This window comes from Chelmon rostratus, chromosome 5 (assembly GCF_017976325.1).
Source record: "Chelmon rostratus isolate fCheRos1 chromosome 5, fCheRos1.pri, whole genome shotgun sequence".
In the NCBI taxonomy this organism is placed as follows: Eukaryota; Metazoa; Chordata; class Actinopteri; order Chaetodontiformes; family Chaetodontidae; genus Chelmon; species Chelmon rostratus.
Window position 1 is genome coordinate 10311631 of NC_055662.1, and position 20226 is coordinate 10331856.

The 20226-nt window shown below is 41.0% G+C and overlaps 1 protein-coding gene across 1 annotated transcript in view; it reads right to left on the reverse strand.

Annotated features, from left to right (window-relative positions):
• The window catches only part of adamts3 (ADAM metallopeptidase with thrombospondin type 1 motif, 3), a 125538-nt gene that overhangs the window by 23169 nt on the left and 82143 nt on the right, over positions 1 to 20226 (reverse strand). The window contains exons 9-15 of the mRNA XM_041936784.1: positions 15017 to 15160; positions 12596 to 12728; positions 7932 to 8045; positions 7359 to 7504; positions 6763 to 6938; positions 5328 to 5461; positions 4715 to 4838 (exon numbers count right to left, since the gene is read on the reverse strand). Coding sequence (XP_041792718.1) covers positions 4715 to 4838; positions 5328 to 5461; positions 6763 to 6938; positions 7359 to 7504; positions 7932 to 8045; positions 12596 to 12728; positions 15017 to 15160 — 971 coding nt within the window. The remainder of the gene's footprint in view (positions 1 to 4714; positions 4839 to 5327; positions 5462 to 6762; positions 6939 to 7358; positions 7505 to 7931; positions 8046 to 12595; positions 12729 to 15016; positions 15161 to 20226) is intronic.

Here is a 20226-nt window from a genome sequence, read left to right on the forward strand (position 1 = left end):
GTTTACAGACTTGACCGGATAAAGAATCCGTTACAGTTACGACAGTCGGGTTGGACCTAAATAGACAATTAGTAAGAAGCAACAGAAGAAACAGCAGCTGCCTGTCATGTCTCTAGGTGTCTACAGCGTTAGGCATCCATCTGCACTACAAGCTGGACAGGAAATGCTAGAGGAGAGGTTGTGAGGGATTTGGTAACACTGGATACTTGCATATTGTGTTTTCCAACAAAGGGGTTTCTTTTTGGGCTCTCTTGCTTAACTGTTTCCCTGTTAAAAAATGTGAGGGGTTAAAGGAGAGTAAGAGGTTAAGAAAAAGAAAAAAGGAATGACCACAGTTTCAACAAAGCTCATCCTGAAATGGTTTGATGAGGCCGTCATGTCCGCGGTCGAAGAGACTCCATTTTCATTTTTCTCTGAAGCTCTCTTTTGACTTTATGACATCATGATGGCGTCATGAAACCGTTATAAGTTATTCTCTTCATGCTGCCGGTTAATGTGAAAACACATTTTTCAAAAAGAAATGAACCGCTTACTTACTCTAATTAAACTTAACACAAGAAGCAACACATCCAACTTGTGGTCTACTTAAGTGTGTATGTGTGTGTGTGTGTGTGTGTGTGTGTGCCCTGTGTAGCTGGAGAGGGGAGATAACCAGAAGGAAGCAACCTGAATTAAAGAAGCTGGTATAAAGACAAAGCACAATTTGTTAATCGACTTCCAAAAATGATTAGAAAACAAACTAAAACCATGGGCTTAATTATAACTCATATAACTAATTAATGAGGGTCCTAATCCAAATGAACCCGACTGCTCGACATGATGGCTGTGACAGCTGTCAGATACGCAGCATACCTCCATGCCACTCTGCACCCTTCACTCATTTCTCATTTATAGCTGTGAATGCACATTCTGCACCTGATCAAATAGAAGTGACGTGATCTACAGGAGGTGGAAGCAATTTCACCACAACTACACTCTCATGCATATCAGAATGAATGAGCTCAGGGGGCACATGTACTGTTTTTCCAATCTACTTCACGAAAGTCTTGAAGTGCAGTCACCACCCCCAGATGCTCTGGCTTTTCCTCTAGCGACATCACGAAATTGACGTTTGTGGTTTTGAGTGAAATGTCTCAACAACTTCTTGGGTGGATTGCCATGAAATTTAATACACAAACCCATGTGCCCTTTAGGAAGTGTAATAATTTTGCAGAGCCCTCGGCTTGTCATCCAGCATCATCACAAGGTCAAAATGTTAATTTGACAATCACTTTGTTTTTTGACCAAATACCTGCAAACCTAATTCCATTCCCATCAGCTTCAGCTGCACTTGCTGTTTTTTCCTAATTATTGTGAGCTTGCTAACATGCTAACTATGACTGTGAATGCAGAAATTACATCTGTCAAACATCCGCATGTTAGCAATGTCATTGTGATCTTATTAGCATGCTGATTACCTATTAGCTTTTAGCTCAAAGTTCCACTGTGCAGCCTCACAGAGCTACTCGCATTCTTGTTTGAGTGTGCTTATTTTTGTCACTGTGACCACACAGTGTACTCAAAATATCCATCAAACTCCATGAAAAGGCACCGATAATGGAAAAGCTCGGAACGAAATCTAGATACTGGACCTTGGGTTTTTGGAAATTTTTGCAACTACTATTTCCAAGTATGAGAAATAAACCTTAAAGGTCTAGTGAGTGGGATTAATGGGGATCTATTGGCAGAAAGTGAATATATTATTCATAATTATGTTTTCGTTAGTGTATAATCACCTGCAAAAAAGAATTGTTGTATTTTTGCTACCTTAGAATGAGCTATCTATATCTACAGAGGGAGCTGGTCCTCTTCCACAGAGTCCACCATGTTGCACCAGCAGCCCAGAACGGACAAACAAAACGCTGGCTCTTTTGGGTTTTTTGCATTTTACCTGCTACTGTAGGACAGGGTGAGATGACGGGTGTTCAGTTGGTTGCAATCTGCAACCTCAAATCTTAAACCCTAAATCTTACAGTAGGGGTCCTCAACTACATTTGTCCAAGGGCCAGAATTTTTGTAAGCAGACAGTGTGTGGGCCAAATATTAAAATAATAAAAAAAACCATAAATTTATTTAGGATTAATTAGCCTATTGTTGTTTCACACTTGATTGTTAATTCTATTAGCCTATATCACTGTGAATCCAAAATGATAATGATTTTGACTCACAAGTTTTATTATACAACACACAGGGCTGCCAACTCTCATGCACTGACCATGAGACTGGATAGCCTGCTTTTCACACACTCTCACACCACACGTCCATTTTCTCATGCAGCGCAAAACAAGTTTAGAGCTGATAATGGCACGAGAGGCGGGCACTGACAGCGCACAGACAGACAGCGGCTCTTCTGGCAGCAGGGTGTCTCCCCCTCCTCTGCTCTGCGTACAGGCAGGAAGGCTGACACACTGAACCTTCAAGCTCAACTCAAAACCTGCTTAGAATGAGTATACAGCAGGGCTTCTCAGAGTCTGGACCTCAGTGTCCGGGCCAAATGGCAAGTCAATCCTTACATAGCCCATAAGTCAGTAATAACCAACTGGTGGCCTGCGGGCCACATCAGTCCCGCGGGATATTAATGAATGCAGAAAATGAAAGAGGCCCAGTATGTCCTGACAGTAATAGGAGATTAATTTGGCAACTCCTGGCAATGGCTCAAAATAATAATTCATAGTTCATCTTTTATACAGAATTGGATTATTCCCCAGCTCCATCCTCTCTACTCCGTGAACCCACGATCGCTCAGCTCCCAGGCCGGCCATCCCCTGGAGCTGGCAGCAGCTCACTAGTTGTAGGGGAGTCACTAAGCTTGTGTATTAAATGAAAGAGACGGCACTTGGCTTTATTTTCGTTGGCCAACTGAGTATTTTTGGTTGCTTGCTGGGATCCTGAGAAGTTTTATGCTGCGATAAGGGCTCACTTATTTATAGCTGAACTGTGGGTTTGGTATGGAGCACTGACTGCCTCCTTGCCTGAGGTCTGAGAGCATTTTCTAGTCCAGAATCAAGTTTTCATTATGGATTTTCCATGATTTTACACACTGTTCACGCTGTTAAATTGTATTAGAAATAAAATGCCTTTGAAAGAAAGTGAAAATATGAAACAACAATAGGCTAATTATGTCTAAATAGGATTTTATTTCAAATTCTGTCACCCACAGTGTCTGCTATGAAAAATTCTAGCACTTGAACAAATGTACTGTAGTTGAGGATGCCTGCAGTAAGGAACTGGAACATAGCAATAGGCTAAGAGCCCCTTCAAGGAGACAAGGGTACTGCAAAGAAAATCACATGCAGGCTTCCTCCTTCATTTCAAGCTACCACTGCTCAGGTAACAAAAGATTTCCTACCATTACCTTTGCAACAGCAAAGCTCACCCACTCAACAACATACTGATGCAACCCAGCCTGTAAAACTACAACGATATTCACTGTTTTCTATTTAAATGATATACAGGTGTAGAGTGTTTGTTGCATCCACCTCCTGCACCCTGCGAAGAGTTTTTGACTAAAGCTCATTTGCAACAGTCAGGACAAATGCGTTAATGGGTTTATTTTTGTATTTGCTCCAAGCTGCATGAATACACTGCAGAGTCACCTGCCAGCACCGCCACTGTTTCTCACGTCAGGCCAGCTGCACCTCAGTGAGCTCTCCCCGCTGCAGTTTACCACACACACCTGACATCTGGAAAGTGGAAAGACTGCGACAGGCCTCTTGACACGTATCCGTTTCGCAGTAAGTGCAGTTTGTCACTGATCAAAATTTGTACTCTGCCAGGGGAGGAATGTTTTTTTTTTGGTCCACTTCAGGCTTGAGGACCATGAGTCACAGCTATTCCTCTTTTTCAGACTTTGTTAGTAGGGGGTGCTGTGAGATGTTAAAAGAAAAAAGAAAGCTAAAAATGAATACAAAAGTGTGGTGTGTGGATTATGGCTAAATCTGGTTAGCTAAATATTTTTTCAACCAATTTTCTTTTTTAATCAGTGCTTATATAATTGCTTCCTCAAAGTTCTGGAGGTGGAGAACTGCAAAACAGCATTCCACATTTAATTTCCTCAAACTAAGACCTTTCAAATCATGAGACTATACATTATTCAAGACTTCTGATTGGTTGGCAGGCGTCCATTAAGATTGCATCAGGACACCTCAACAATTTAGGGAGACTCTCCAGGAAACGATATCACCGCCAAGGTGAGGGGAATGTGACCAGAGCAAGCACTTCAGCTAATCTGTTAGCTACGTCACTAGGTGCTCGCTAGGTAGCTAAAAAGGCTACCAAAAAGTGACTCCATTTGCAGGTCATAGCGGTCACTTGAGAGTCTCCCAGCAATTTAGCCTCCAACTCAAATCAGTGTTCATTGGGTACCATAGCAACAAGCCTGATGCTTTACCCTAAATCACCAGATAGGCAAGACTGGTGAAACGAACTTAACCATGAGTTAGTAGGAAATTTGTGTATTTGTATGTCAACCAAATAAATGGCTGTAAATGTACAGTGCAGTATGTATATGTCTAATTAAGGTTAATCATTCACTGAAAGTCTGTCATGGATTATAAACATTCATTATTACTAACACTTTGCACTCTGGTGTTGAATTGGGAGTGAAAAAAAATCTTTGTTTAGAAACACTTGTGTCTGCAGACATTGTGTTAGTACTGCTTCTGTGTGTCCTTACCTGCTTTCTTTGGTGTTCGGGTGAAAGTTCCTTTCACGGTGCGGCAGTGGGAGTTGTCTCCACCACAAACGCCACATTTGTCCTCAACTTTGAGAGAGCCTATCTCTCTGTCGCAGCCAACTTTCTGGAGACCAAAAAAAAAGATTAGACAGATGAGCTGAGAGCATTTGTGGTGATTCACAACTCTGGGATTTGATAGGAAGCCGACCTGTCGGGTGACTTCATTAGCAGTTCGATTATCAGCGCCCACCGGACACAAACTTTCGGTCAGGGGAGGCACAGGAGTCATGTCCTCACTCAGACATTCAGACACATCGAGCTAACCTCTCTGTCACCTCTGCTGGAGATGGCTCGCTTTGCTTTGAGTGTTTGTCATTCTGACAGCAGCATATCTCAAAAACTTGACAGATTTGAATGAAATTCACCTTTACTGTTGGCCAATAAACAAGTTATAGAGCTCCAGTAATAAAAGACTCATAATTGACTCACAACTCATGTGCCATGAGTTTTTAAATGTCTTCACTGCTTCTCCTACAAAATGCATCTCATATTCATGCATTTAATATAGTTGAATATGCCCAGCAAAATACTTGCAGTTTATGCACATCCTTACCACACATTCCCCACGCACGCAGACGCTGAAGGCATCTTTGTAGGAGCATCGTGTCCCATCATGCACCAGCTGCTTCATGTACGCCACGTCTCCTGTCTCCTTTGACTGGCAGTACAGGTGGCATCTCTTGCTAGCTGCAACAACAGGTTGTTATAGAATTGCTAAGTATAAAATCCTACTTGGAAGATCAAGAATATCATAAAAGATAGATATAGAAATGTTGTTTTTACATCATTTCTTAAGAAAAACATATCTCCTATAATATTAAAAGATACTGCGTCATTGCTGCCATCAGTTGCGGTACTTGTGTCACACATTTAGCCAAACACAATGGTTCTGCACAAAGTTATCAAAGTAAGAAATCATCATTGTGGTCTCAGAGTTTCACAATAACGAAGCAAGATCATACAGCACCACACATATCATGCAGCTGACCTACTGAAAGCTGAATTTAAATTGGCAAATATTTTGAAAACCCTCATCTTTGTCTTGTTTAAGTCTTAAAATGTGTATATTTTGAACCTCTATAACAATCTTTGTATAGCATGACTGATCTTACATCCAATCCATGCTACAGTAGAATCAACTGTGCTTGAAATAGGGATTTATTACGTATCATGGAACAAATCAATGAAACATTTCTCTCTTTTTTTGCATCATATTAGAGAAATTTGGTTGTAAACAGAAAGTAAAAAATGACAAAAGTACATTTGGTATTTTCCCCGATTCTATTCAATTAACCACCACCACAGTGTAATAACAATTAGTGTTTACTGGTATCTGAATGGCCCCGACCACTTACCTCCAAACACAAATCCCACAGAAATAATTCATTTTTTCATACACACCAATCTAAAACATATATATTAATAACATATAATCCCTGACATTGATGGTAAAACCTGAATTCACACCCATAAATATGACCTTGGTCCTTCTTTTGTACCTCAATTTGTACCATCTTTAGAAAAGTTCTTTACCTTTCAAAGGATAATGGCTTCCCACTTTAGTGACTCATCTAACTACAGTTTCTCAGCAGGATTTCCTCATTCTTTTCGACATGACTAACCTTCAAAATTATTAGGTTCAAAAAGTGGCATGTGCCATGGAGCGAAGCCGGATATGTCTGATTAAGCCTTTGCATGGATGGTTTTATAATCTGCATACTGGCATAGTGATGGGAGATTGAAAAAGTAAAAGGGAGGCAAAGTTGAAGAGAAGACAAAAACTAAAAGCAGGAAAGAAAACTAGACACTTAGAGTGTGGCCAGTATGTTGACACAGTCTAAAACAGTTGGGAACATCCCTGTTTTGAATACACAACACATTTCTTCAGATCTCCTGCCCTCGCCGACATTCACTGTTCTTTTTTGGCTTAGAACCCCCCACAGCCACACGCTGGAATAAAACAATCTGTTGACATTTTTCTGGCTTACCGTCGGGATGCTCGTAGGGCAGCCAGTGGTGTTTGGCATTTTGGAACTCAAAGTGGGAGTTGCGGAGCTGGCACTGCTGGGCACGGAAATCTTCGAAGTGCTTGGGGCAGTCGTCAGTGTTGCACAGCTGATACTCGTAGTTCACTCCTGGGCAGTCCTGCCCACCGTTGGAGGGCCTGTGGGAGAGAAACATCAGAGGAGCTGAGCACACAATGAGCATTTCTTTGAAGCTAAGAGTCCGAGAACAAATCTTGCTCAAATGGCAAAAAACTTGAATAAAAGATTGGGGTCATTTTTAACATTGCACCTGCAGTCTGGGCAAAAGTGATTCAGCCCCCTTGAAGTTTTGTGAGTTGTCTCATGTGGAGGTAAAAAAAACTCTACAAAGGAAAAACTGTTTCAAAAGAAGTGAACATGTGTCTTTCATCTAATTGTTTGATTTTGATAGGGCACAAACAATGGCCTCCCTAACACAGAATCCTTAACTCGGTATTCATTCAAAGCCACACGGACATCTGCAAAGCACAAACTGTCATTCAGAATCAGCCTCCTTCTTCGCAGAATCAAATCATGTTATTATTTCTTATGCCACTCACGCTGGGTTGTTGCACTGCCGTGTCCGGAAACGAACTCCAGTTCCACAGGAGCGCGAGCAGGAGCCATATTTGCTCCAGGAGCCCCAGGCGCCGTCTTGCTTGACCTGATTAGGGTTCTTCCACATGCAGTGACCTTTATAGCACCACTACAGAGGATGACAGGGTTGAGCAGAGAGAAAAAGTAAGCCAAACACAAAAGTCTACTCTCGAGACTCAGTAAATGACAATACAAATATAGAAATACACTATATGGCCAAATGAATGTGCTCAGGAATTTCTCTGTAGTTTGGTCTGAGGCTGTTTTTGTTTTAAGGTTGAGGCTACGCTCCTTGGTTCCGGTTCCTGTTCAGGAGGTTTCCCCAGTTTTCCTGCATCAGAGTCGGACCACACAAATTTTCTTGTAGCCAGATCGGAGCAAATCCCTGCAGCAAGGTCCAACATCTGGTGAAAAACCTTGGATGTTTGTGCTACATGAGACTTATTAACATGTAATCACCTGTGTGTGCTGAGTCCAGGCACCTTTTCGGGGTGTCTACATACTTTTGTCGTGCCATATGTAATAGACCAACGTACTTTCCCAGGAGCACACTCCGTCCCGTCAAGAGGCGGCCCCTTCTTGGTTTTGCAGAAGTAAGGGTTGTCGGGGTGACTGCACCACAGCTGCTTACATGGATCAAATGTGCGAAACTGAGAGACAGAAAAGAGGAAAATGACGTGTTCAGTGAGCTCCATATGAAAATTTAAGTACAGCATGTGAATGGCTTTGCTGTTCATATTGTGATGTATAACTGAAGGGCTCTTTGTGGAAAAAAAATGTCCTTTCATATATTCTGAGGCTTTGGGTTACAACGCTACTTTCACAGAACCACTCCAGCTGTGACATTCAACTCTGCCTATGCAAAGTGATGCATGAGACATTACCCGCTATGCATAGATGCAGACAAGGTTATGAAAATAAAACAGAAAGCCTGACAGAATTAGTAAAAAAGTATTCCGCAGTTGTAGTCTAATAGACAGCTGACATCCTGCAGGCTCAACTGTTGTTTACAGGGGCTACAGACTCCACTATTAGAGGCACTAAAGGTGAGCGGAATATGAAGGGTTTCGTCGGGAATATCAATATATATAATATTGAACTCCTCTCCAGAGATGATGGTTCTTTTTCAAGGATTAAAAAAAATCAGGCTGATTTGAGAGAAATCAAATATGGGCCTCTCAGCTGCCCAGAATATCCCTATGAGCCCTAAAAAGACCATTCCTTTCAAGCGGTTGCCACATATCTCTCAAATCCCTTGTCTATCTCAATTGTTCCCTCAGTCATGAAGCTTTTTCTCATCTTGAGATTACTCTGACTGCAGATGTTGGTGTTCGACACAGAACCCCGGGGCAGATCTGAGCTTTCGTCTAGCTTTAATTACTGTGACGGGCATTTTTATGTATTTAAGACATCGCTTAGAAAAGTGTGCTAGGCATTGACAGTTGCTGAAAATGTATATAGGCATGAATTGTCTTTTTTCAATCTGTCTGACGCATCTGATCTGTGAGGCATCAGTCTGATGTACGCCTGATGACAAAATGATTCCACAATGCAGCTGATGCTTAATCGCACCACTGCCAAGGAGCAGAAAGGTATTAACAAATGTCGGGGCAAAGTTAAGCTCTGGGCAAAGGTGACAAAGGTGACATAGGTGGTTTACAGTGCAGACTTGAATACCACATCACCACCTTGTGGGCATTTATAAGGCCTTTACAATCAGGCTAGTAGCTCTTGAACCAGGAGGCAAAGAAGCAAAACCTTTGTTCTTAGCTTCCTTGGCTCAACACAAATTTTGCTGCTTTTGCACTATTTTTAGTTTTTGCAAAAAAACATAATTTTAACAAAAATTAACAAAAATTTAACAGCCTTTGGCCGGTAGATGGCGCTACAGCAGGATGATAACTTTGAATTGTCATAGCTTGAGTCTGACTCACTTTGTCGATCCAATGTTCCTGGTTTAAACAATCTCTCAAAATCCTGGCCATCATGACATTAGGTGTACTTTAAGGCCTTGCTGAAGGTGTTTGAGTGCTTTCCAGTTAAAACTCAAAGTCAATATTCAGACTGGTGGAAATTCTGTATCAGCTGAAGACTGACAAACACATACATTATTCTTCTTGCAGCTGTTAGATAGGTAGGAGTCAGTGATTCAGAAAACCTTCCTCTGTGCAGCTCATCTATTAGGACTTGATGGAAACTGCAGAGATTATAATAACCCTATGAACAGGTCTGCTGCAGCCACGTCTCCTTCTCCAATCTAGTTCAGTTGCTCGGGCGAGTGGCTCTTTGTTTTCAGAGGCACACAAGACAATTAGCTATGCTGAATGACCTCTTTCCAAACAAACAAAAACTTTAGCTGGTAACATGAAAAGAATCCTGTGGACTGTGATACACAACTCTAACTCCGGATCTCTGTCTTGTTTACATGGGATGCAAACGGAGGAGTCTGGGAAACTGCCTGCTTAAGCTGCTCGGGCATGTCAGTCACTTCAGGTTAAGTAGGGAGGCTGGCCTCAATTGTTCAAAATTGGAGATGTTACAGGAGAACTATAATTATTAGTGTGTGTGTGTGTGTGTGTGTGTGTGTGTGTGTGTGTGAGGGTGTGAGGGCAGTGATCAGTGATGGCAGGTTGATTTTTAAACAGTTTAAGTATGAAATCAAAGATGTCAAGTCTAATTTCCAAATCTGAAATCAATGCATACTTTAGTTATAGCCTCCACAGTGCACAAATACTCAGTCACTTAGACTTAATCTGAATTTAAATATCTTTTTTTCCTTTTTTCCCTTTAAAACTAGTGGAAGATCTGTCAAAAAGATGCCAGATTCGACAGTTATTACTTTATTCCAGAGATGAATAGGAACAACATTATTTCTGCTTCGGCAAATCCTTCACATATTTTGAAAATAAGAAGATTCAACAGGCAGAGGAAATGACTCGCCACAGTGGATTCAGCAACAGAGGGAGAAATTCCCCCATACTGCTCTTGGATTCAATACTAATTTTATTGCATCATCAGAGTATATTCTGATGAATGTTTGTGGGAATGAGCACTTAATTTGATGGACTGGTTAAATAGGCTGGAATCTCTTTCGACAAAATTTGGATGAATGTTGTTGTTATTGTTTGATTGCGCTCGACAGTATAACAATATAACATCTTCCAGAATTCAGTGTCAGATGGTGCTTTTCCAGCAGAGAGGATAGGGGAAGGAAGAGGCTCCAGCTGCTCCTACTTACTATCTGGTGATAATGGAGCATTGTGGTAATTCAGGCTGGCACAAGAGTTAATTCATATTCACATACTCCATATATTACCCAGTTATATATGTCAGCATCGTTATTTCTAGCACTAAACTGTCTTTTAAACATTTGGCACTTATTCTAGCTCCATACACCAACCCTGAGTTCTGCACAATGCTGCTGCTCCACAGCCTGCTGTCAGCAGAAACTAAAGCAGCCACAGATAAATGTGCAGAATTCAGCCACAAAAAGCCCAAAATCAAAATGTATTTTTGTGCTGTGAGATCGAAACGCTGATCCACTGTGCATCCACTGAAAGTTTGACCAAAGCTCTGGAAGGGACAAGTCAAATCAATTTGCCAGTAAGTGACTTGAGACTTCTGCTTGGTCATTATCTGAGGTTGGAGACAAAGTGAGCCTGCAGAGTAACGGCAGCTGCTATCTGCTGACCTTGGCAATGACAGCGCTCATTTGTGATTTGTTCATTGGAGGCTCTAGAAGTGAACTGATTACTGTTTAAATGTTAGAGAACGCTGACCATGTTTCCAGCTGTGTGAGCTGAATTAACATGACAGCGAGCGTGTAAAAAGGTGAATCAGTTAAACAGCGTAAACACACTGTAAGAAAACACCATGTTTTCTTGTCAGGAACCTCTCAGTATAGATCCAGCAGACATCTTTACAGCCGCCTGATCAATAGTCAGTGAGGAGTGTTTTTTCAGCCCTGTTGACAGCGACTGCGATGAGTCATGCACACTGTTAAAAGGTAGCAAAGTTAACCTTCTGTACATTTATTGTTGTGCTGTTCTTAAGTTCAGTAGTCGATTACGTGTACATTATTTGAATGTTTCCATTTTTTTGTACATCTACTCCACTATATTTAAATGGGAAATAGTCTACTCTTCATCCCAAATGTAGTTATAAGTTCTTTCACATATTGAGCTTATAGAAATCATGACTGCTTCTGAAATATGACGCACTGTAACAGGTTAAACCTCCCTGATTAGATCGGTCCACCTCAACACTCTGAAAACATTAAGGGCTTTCACATAAACAGCATTTTGAATGCAGGGCTTATATATGTAATGGAGCATTTTTACATTATGGTATTATTGATAATGTATTTACACATAAAGCAGATACAAAGCGACATTAGTCTTCCTTTTGAGTTGTGTTTGTAGCCACTTGGCAATGTAAGTCCAATTTCAGGGTTTATTGGAGATTTTTGTCACTATGAGTAACCCCCTCCATGTACCATAGAAGTAGTCGTTTGATGGAATGTTAATAGAAAAAATATTATAGCAGCTTTAAGTAAAAGATCTATTAAAGAGCTATGAAAGAAAAAGTGAATTACATTTCCTTGGTAACGGCTGGTCTTAGCAGTTTTGGTGTGTGTGGGTGTGGTCTAGTAATAAGCAAAGAGCAAACTGCAAGAAAAACTCTCTGGGTCAACTGAAAGCTGCAGCATGAAGCTGTTTAACTTTAGATGGAGCCTGCTGACCTCCTCATTCTTTTACATCTTGAAATCAAACGAAGCAGCCTTCATCCCCAGTGAGGCTGGCTATAAAGCCAACAGCTTAGTCATCAACTGAAGATCTAAGTCAGAACGGCGCCGTACCCTGCCCTCTGCAGAGAACTCGCCAGATTGCAGGTGTGACTGCGGCAAAATAAGCACACGTCTCGAGAGGCTGAAATTATCTTCTCCTTCATGTCTTTCTGCAAAAAGCTCACCATAACCTTTGCTCCTCTCATCTAAAGTGTTTCTAAAGCCAGAAGAAAGCTTCAGTTGGACGACCCATCTTATTTTTCTTCTCTCATCGAGAGTATATAAAGTTTCAATGGGTTCTGTCTTTTCCAGTTTTCTCTGCTGTGTTTCACTTACAGATATATATTTGGGGAAAGGATACCCACTGTGCAGGTGCTCCTATCCACTAAATGGAAGCCTGGGGGCTGTACTCACTGAAGTGCAGATTTTATAGCCCACTCCAAAGTCAAATCGACACTGCTCGTCCATCGAATAGTTGATGCCAGGAAGTTCAGGGAGCTGCGGCCAGTCGTGTTTGAAAGGGTCATCCAAGAGACAGTCATAGGTGCTGACAGGAAATGAAAAAAGAGGTGACACTGATGTCAGACACTGAACAGAGACTCAGTACTGCCATCCTAATAAAGAAAATAAGATACAGCATTTTTCTGAATTGGTTTCTGGACTAAGGTCTGTATTTACCTGGTGGAGATGGTAGAGAGAACCAGGCCTTTATTTTAAACAGGCTTCTATTTTATATATATATATATATATATATATATATATATATATATATATATATATATATATATATATATATATGAGGTGTATATTTTATCATATTTTAGCAAGAACTGATCTGTTCAGGTTTCACTACTCTGCTGCTCTGAGTGGAGTTCGCTAGTAGCAGAGCAGCAGAGTTTGCTTCCTCTGTTAATAGATTAACAGCTTAGTCTTAGATAGATAGATGGATAGATAGATACTTTATTTATCTCCAAGGAGAAATTTGCAGTTCCAGCAGCTCAAAAACACACACACACACAAGGGCATGCAAAATAAGAACAGGAACTACTTTCTTAAAACTGTTTTGTCCGACCAACAACCAAAAACAAAGATATTCACTTTACAATTCTATACAGAAACAGAACATACCAGCAGAGGTAATGAACCTGGATTCAACATTTAATTTCAGCTCTAAGTGAAAAGCAAAACATGTTGTTGCACAGCTCCTAATTACTCTTTTGTTTAGACATGCACCACTTTGATACCTGTGAACATTCTGACCAAATAAAAGCTCAAAGCTTTCAGAGAAACCCGGTAACAATTTCAGCATTTATGTTTCAGGTTATAATCACATTTGATGCATGTGGCCAACTGGTGGCTCAGGTGCAGTAACTCCCCCAGCTCTGTTGAGGGCAAGGGGCACAGCTAAACCCTGCTCAGAGTCTCACAGGGCATGTGTGCTTTTTGAATGTACTGTATACAATGATTTTAAACATGTCACAAATTTTGCTGTGGCAGCTGCTTCACTAAGCTTTCTTTCTCCCTCTCAGGACAAAAGCGTTCAGATTATGATGCAGTAAGACTTTTCATACTCCACAGTACATTGATTTTTCTCTGCAATGGTTCCAGCTGCTCTAAATAACAGTATACTTCATGCTGATTGATTCCCATGACATTCCCATTGTCATCTCCTTTAGAGCAGAAATTGATTTCTTTACAGCTGAGTGAAAAACTTGATGTGTGTGACCTGACCACAGCTCATGGGTGTATGTGCTGAGGCTCATTCGGGCTCTTTCAATGTCCTCTTTGGAGATGACATAATGCTGTTGAGCTTCAGCTACTTCAGCTGCAGGTTAATGGTGTACATTTCCTCATGAGAGTGGCTTCCAAGACAATAAAAATTAAGCTTTCTTCTTACCTGACTTGAAATTCAAATGCAATGTCATATATTGTAGTAATAATCAGTACCTCCCATGAGTTTACGTTATCAGCCTTGAATATTTGTTGGTCTGTTACAAGGCAGGATATCCAAAAAATCCACAAATTTCAGTGAAACAAACAGTGAAAGTTTGGCCATGGTCGAAGGATGAACAGATTATGGTCTGAATAGCGCCACCATGTGGTTATTTATAAGGCACCTAAAATTGTGTCTGTTGGTTCTTAAAAAAGCATGAAGAATAGATCATATCCATTAAATTTCACCCATTCTTCAGCAGATCAAACATTCGGAAAAGTTGAACAAACCTTTTTTTGTCTTGTTTTTTCTTGTGCTTTAATGCTTTGACACAGATTGCTGCCAAACTTCACCAGATGTGGCTATCGGACATGAACCGCCAAAACTCTTGAACACACTGTGCAGTTGCAAATTGTGACGACACGTTTAAACATCCAGCCAAACAAAATAAATCAATGCTCATGACATGGATTTTACACAAACTCCTTACATTCCCAGAAAAGATTTAGGTATTTTCTGAAGGTAATGGCAGCCACTTAGCACGATCATCTGCTGTTAGGCGTACTGAAGCAGATCCACTCCAAAATTCCCTACATGTGTTCTAGCATTGAAATAACTAGTTTGGGGGGTTGTATGGCTGTGTTAGTGCGACTTCTCTGAGTGCAGCCCAGATAAAGCTGTGACATGGTCATTAATGCCTCTGACTCTTTAACCATATTAAATCCTTTCATCTTCATTCATTTAGCCTCCAGTTCTGCCATCCTCTACCACTGCTAAAACAGCAATTCAACAGTCAGTGTCAGAACAGCATGCCTACTAGTTTGGACGACATACGGCAACGATCCCAGTTTGTTAAGGTTCATCCACTTTGGCGTAAACGTTAACTGCAAACATGAACTCACTGGATGTATCTCTTCAGCTCCTGCCCGCTGCACATGGACCAGTGGTATCGATGGAAGGCCGCCTGCACCAGAGGGGCCATCACGCTTCCCATCGCTGTTTCATCTCCGCAGCGGTTACCTTGGCCATCGTGCTCCATGCCCAACCTGCCCCCACAGGGAGAGACAAACAGATATTTACAAAACTGCAGGACACAAGTTTTTTACTTCTACACTGCTGATTCATAATAAAAAATCTTTTTATTTTTCAGTGGCCAGAAGTAGAGAAGTACTTAATATGTTTACTCAAATAATTCAAAGCAATTTATGGTACTTTTTTCCAATTTTAATTTCATTACAGTACCTTACGGCTGTAGTCGTAGAAGCTATGTGAGCTATATGAGTAAATATCTCTGATAATTATCTAATAATTCTCCCCCCTTTCCCCCCCCCTTTCCTTCCTTCTTCTTCGCATTCTTACTTTCGTTTCTTCCTTCTACCATTTCCTGCTTTTTTTGACAATTCACAATATTGATATTTTAAAATATATCATGACATTGAAAATGTGTGATTGCTTAAGTGGCGGCTGTGGCTCAGGAGGTAGAGCGGTCATCCACGAAAAATGCTGGTGTTCGATCCCCGGCTCCTACAGTCTACATGTCAAAGTATCCTTGAGCAAGATACTGAAGGTCAAATTGCAACAGTGCATGTCAATGATTATTGCTGGTAATGAGCAGCTTGCACCTTGCCACCAGTGTTGTAATGCTGGTGCATGTAAAGCGCTTTGAGTGGTTGGCAACACTAGAAAGCCAGGTATTAAAATACAGTCAATTTGAAGTTGCTCTTTTTGGACTTTTTGGAGTTTGTAACTGATGCTTTACCTGTCCTGATTTATTACTACTGAACAAATTACTTTGACTTAAATGTAAAACTCTTTCTTCCAGACATTTGGGTTTTTTTTCTGCAGCAGGTGGATCTTTGAAAGCTTGTCGTACTTTGCACATCCCAAAAGGTCCATCATCCATTCAGACGAGTCACATTTTAACTAGAAGACACACTCATTCATTCATTTGCAACCATCCACAAACATGCTCGTACTAGTAAGTTGACCATGTCACGCATCCAAGTATCTATCCCTCTTTAGATTAGTATTACCAAGACAGGTTAGACACTGGTGCTTTCACTCAGCTACCTGAAATGAAAAAAAGATGGAATTGATGGAGGAATTGAAGGATAAATATAGTTTGGTTCAATTTTTTGGGACTGAGGAAAACAATGCAACACCTTGAACACTGACTTATTATGAACAAACCAAGAGGTTTGGAACACAAATGGATAAATTGATTGTATTGTCCCCAAAGGGGAAATTTGTTTCTACAGAGTGTGCATTATGTGTTCCTCCAGAACATAGATACATTTCCATTCAACAACATACAACATAAGTGTGCACAACACAGTATGTGACTGGAATTAGTAAGCCATAGACTTGAGCAATGCATTGGCAGAAGGGACAAAATGTCTACTAAAAATGCCTTTTCCATCTAAGTGGTCTGCAGCTAGATGGAAGTGGAGTGAGAAAATGGGTTGAGGAGGTGTTCAGGTTCACGCGGCAAGGTGAGTTTCAATGCGAGTGATGGCTCCCTTATTGAGATAAGGAGGTTGGGAGCTTGGAGACCAATGATTTCGCTGCACTTTCCTGCAGCTGATGTGTTCATTTATCTTCTCTGCTGTCACAAAGCCCACAAAGAAATAACACATTATGAGCATTATTAGATTGCAAGTAGGCCGCATTCATCATACTAACACCTGACAGATGGAAACAGGATGGAAATATTATGAGGGTATATTTGCTGTGCACCTGACATATTTCGCTTCACTTCACATCACTTCAGTTGACCTTAATGGCCATACCGGAGTCGGTGGGATGTGTCTTTGGTACAGCATGGAGAAAAATGCATCAAATTTCACTCAGTCTTCATTGAGGAGCTCCCCAAACACATGGAAAAGAACACTCAACTCTGTTTTAACGCCACCACACTTGGTGATTGATCAGAGACAGTTCCTGCACTCCTGTCTTGACGTGCATACATAGATGTTACCACAGCCAACATTTGGTCTTGCATAACTACATACGTATACAGATCACATATAGATTGCTTTTATGATTGGTTTCTTGACAGATTATGGGTTGAATACTGACTTCCAAGTCAAGTATTAAACTGACCAATGATTGCTCTCTTTTCCTAGTGAGAAATGTGGTTATTGCTGCTTTTATATTTGTGACCAACAGTGTAAACGACTACAGAGAGAGGTCAAACCTCCCAGAAAGTGACTTCCCACCAAAGGTTGTGCAAATATCGGGTCTTTGCCTTGACCCAGAGATTAGATTTCTGTTAAGCCACGTGTCATGAAATATTCAATACTCATGAATAAAAAAAAACTTACATCAACATTTACGTGTATTTGAATCAAATATCCCCCATTAATTCGACTGACTGGAAATGTGAGATGGGGAATGAGATGCAAAAAATTATCTAGCCGGAGTCAAACCAGTGTCATAGGTTGTCATTTCTGATTGGCTGCCAATCTCAAGTAAGCGGGTCTTGCTTACTATGATCCTGCCAGAGGGCAGGCAGCAGAGAGGGTAGAGTAGATAAAGAACAGACTGAAAAACGTCACTCTTTTTGTTGATACTATGATGGACAACATACTTAATGAAAACCCTCAACGCTTTAATGTTCTGGCTTAGTTTCTGGCTAGTTGGTTATCTGATATAGTTGCTGCTTCCTTTTCTTGTTTCCTTGCAACAAGAGGCTATATGAATGGTCATAAGGCTGAGGGTAATGAATCGCCCAGACCAAGGGTTCTCAAAGTGCAGTGGTGGTTCTTGGAAACATATTTGGCTGCTGTGCTCCGCAAACAAGCGTCTTGCAAGTGTGTCGTGGGAATTATCGTCTGTGCTAGTGCTTGCCTGTGAATATCCTCATTCATCCAGGTCATTGTAAGCTTCAGGGCATTCAATTGTTCGCAACTGGACTTTGTCAGTTTGTCTCGGAAGACGTTTCACCTCTCATCCGAGCAGGCTTCATCAGTTCAGACTAGATAGGACAGCTCTAGTCTAATAAAATGGTGTTAGGTTCAAGTATTTATCCTTTGAGTGAGGCCGACCCCCAAAACCTTTTTCAGTGGACAACATGGCAGTTTAACGTGGAAGTGAGATGGGCAAGCCACAACAAGAAAAAATGTTCAGTTGAGGAGAAAAGGAGGTTTCACTCTTACTGCATCGGACCTTGGAGGACAGATAAAGCGATCTGCCTTATCTGCAAACCAGTGAATCCTGTGCTCAAGAAATGTAACGTTACACACCATTGTGAGACCAATCACAAATCCTGCTGGCCTCCTAAACCTGCACTCAGACAAAACAACAAATCATTTTATCAGTACTATTTGTGTTGTGACACCAAGGACATTATGGTTGGTCAGCTGCCTTAAAACCTCACCACCACAGCGCCACCTGCTGTCGAAACTTAAGTGTGACACTGCAGCAACATTCATGAAGTTGTTATTAGGATGTTATACGAGGGTCTAATGTACCAATCACTTGACCAACAGAAAACTGGGACAAAATGAATGTATTCAAAATGTTTGACGAAACAACCCATGGTCAACTTGGGACACTGCAGTTAACGGTCGCAGCACCTGCTTACTTCCATTTCCCAGTGCTTTCGACCATATTACATCATCTTCATCAGCCAGTGGTGATTTAGTATCATTTAGCTCTAAGGTCAAGAAAGATCTTAAGTTTAACACGGACAAGAACTCCATGACAGCACACACCATCCACTGACTGATGATGACAGTGATTTGGTTGAAAGTTTCTGAAAAAGCTATTTAGACGACCTGAAGTTGGGACTTTTTTGTCAAAACACTTTTTCTAAGGTCAAGAGTGAACTTTCATACTTCAGAATGTTGCCATAAAACAGAGATAAAGCATGAATAATACATAACTAAAGTATGATCAATACTTGCCAACTCTGAAATGAAGGAACATTTCCTATGAACTTCTTGATGTTCTGGTCTTTGATGGAAACACAGAAGTTTTAGAAGATAAAACCCACAGAAAGGTATTTCAAAGTGATTCTGAAGGAACTATGCTGCAACCCGTGTATGAAGTCTGTGTACTGATGTACACAAAGTACTGATATCTGCAGCGAGCCAGTGTGAGAGAATAAACAGCTTCTAGTTCGAAAAGCAACCAGACCCAGCAAAGATAGTTTGACAGGTCAATTTAAAAGATCATTAATATAACTGTTCTAAATACCTGACAACTTACAATCCAGCACCTTAAAGAGGCAGTGTGTTTTTACTGCATGAGGCTCCTTCTGGCTTTAAATCATTATTCATCATTCGTCTTAATATTCTGTTTCCAATAGCAGCTTCTCCTATCACACATGTTGCTATCAAGTCATTTAAAAACCTGGTAAACACATGGTTTGAATTCCTTTGTTGAACGTTTGTGCATGTGATAGATAATCGGTTTGTAGTTTCTCGTTTTATAGAGCAGTGAGAGAAAGCGAAATGGAAAAAGTTTTGCACTGAAGCTGACGCGTTTGTTGTGCACTGCTGTACATCCTGTGCTGTCCCCACACTGAATGTGAGGTCATGTTTCGTTAACATACAGTGACCATCAATCAATGCATGCGCATGCAGATGAGGCATCAATACTGCGTGTCCCAATGTCAGCAACACAAGTTTCTACTCGGTTATTTTTAGAAAAGCGTGAAAGGTTGAAGCGGCTCTGCAGCTGTGACATCAGCTTGTGAACTTATCCCTGGTCCATGTGCATTTTGTTCTGAGGTCAAGGTCTGGAACTCCATGATGTTTCCAAGATGTATAAAGTAAACGTCAGGAAATAGTTGCCTAAAAATAACTTGAATTTGGTGCGGCAAAGATATAGTACGATGCTACGATTACAGACCAGCTCATCTGATCACTGTCAGTGCTGGTGGGTGGGTGATGTGAATGATCTTGTCATTAATAAAAAAAACTTCACTCAACAGAACAGGCATCTAAATCAATGCCGAGACTTCATAGCTCCATCATAGCTCCTGGGCGGACACGCTACGTTTAACAATTCACTGGAGTGAATTAACCAGCTGACTAAGATGAGGAGACGGAAAAAAACAAAAGAGAGAAGGTGATGGAGATGAGAGAGGAAGCTCCCCATAGATTCA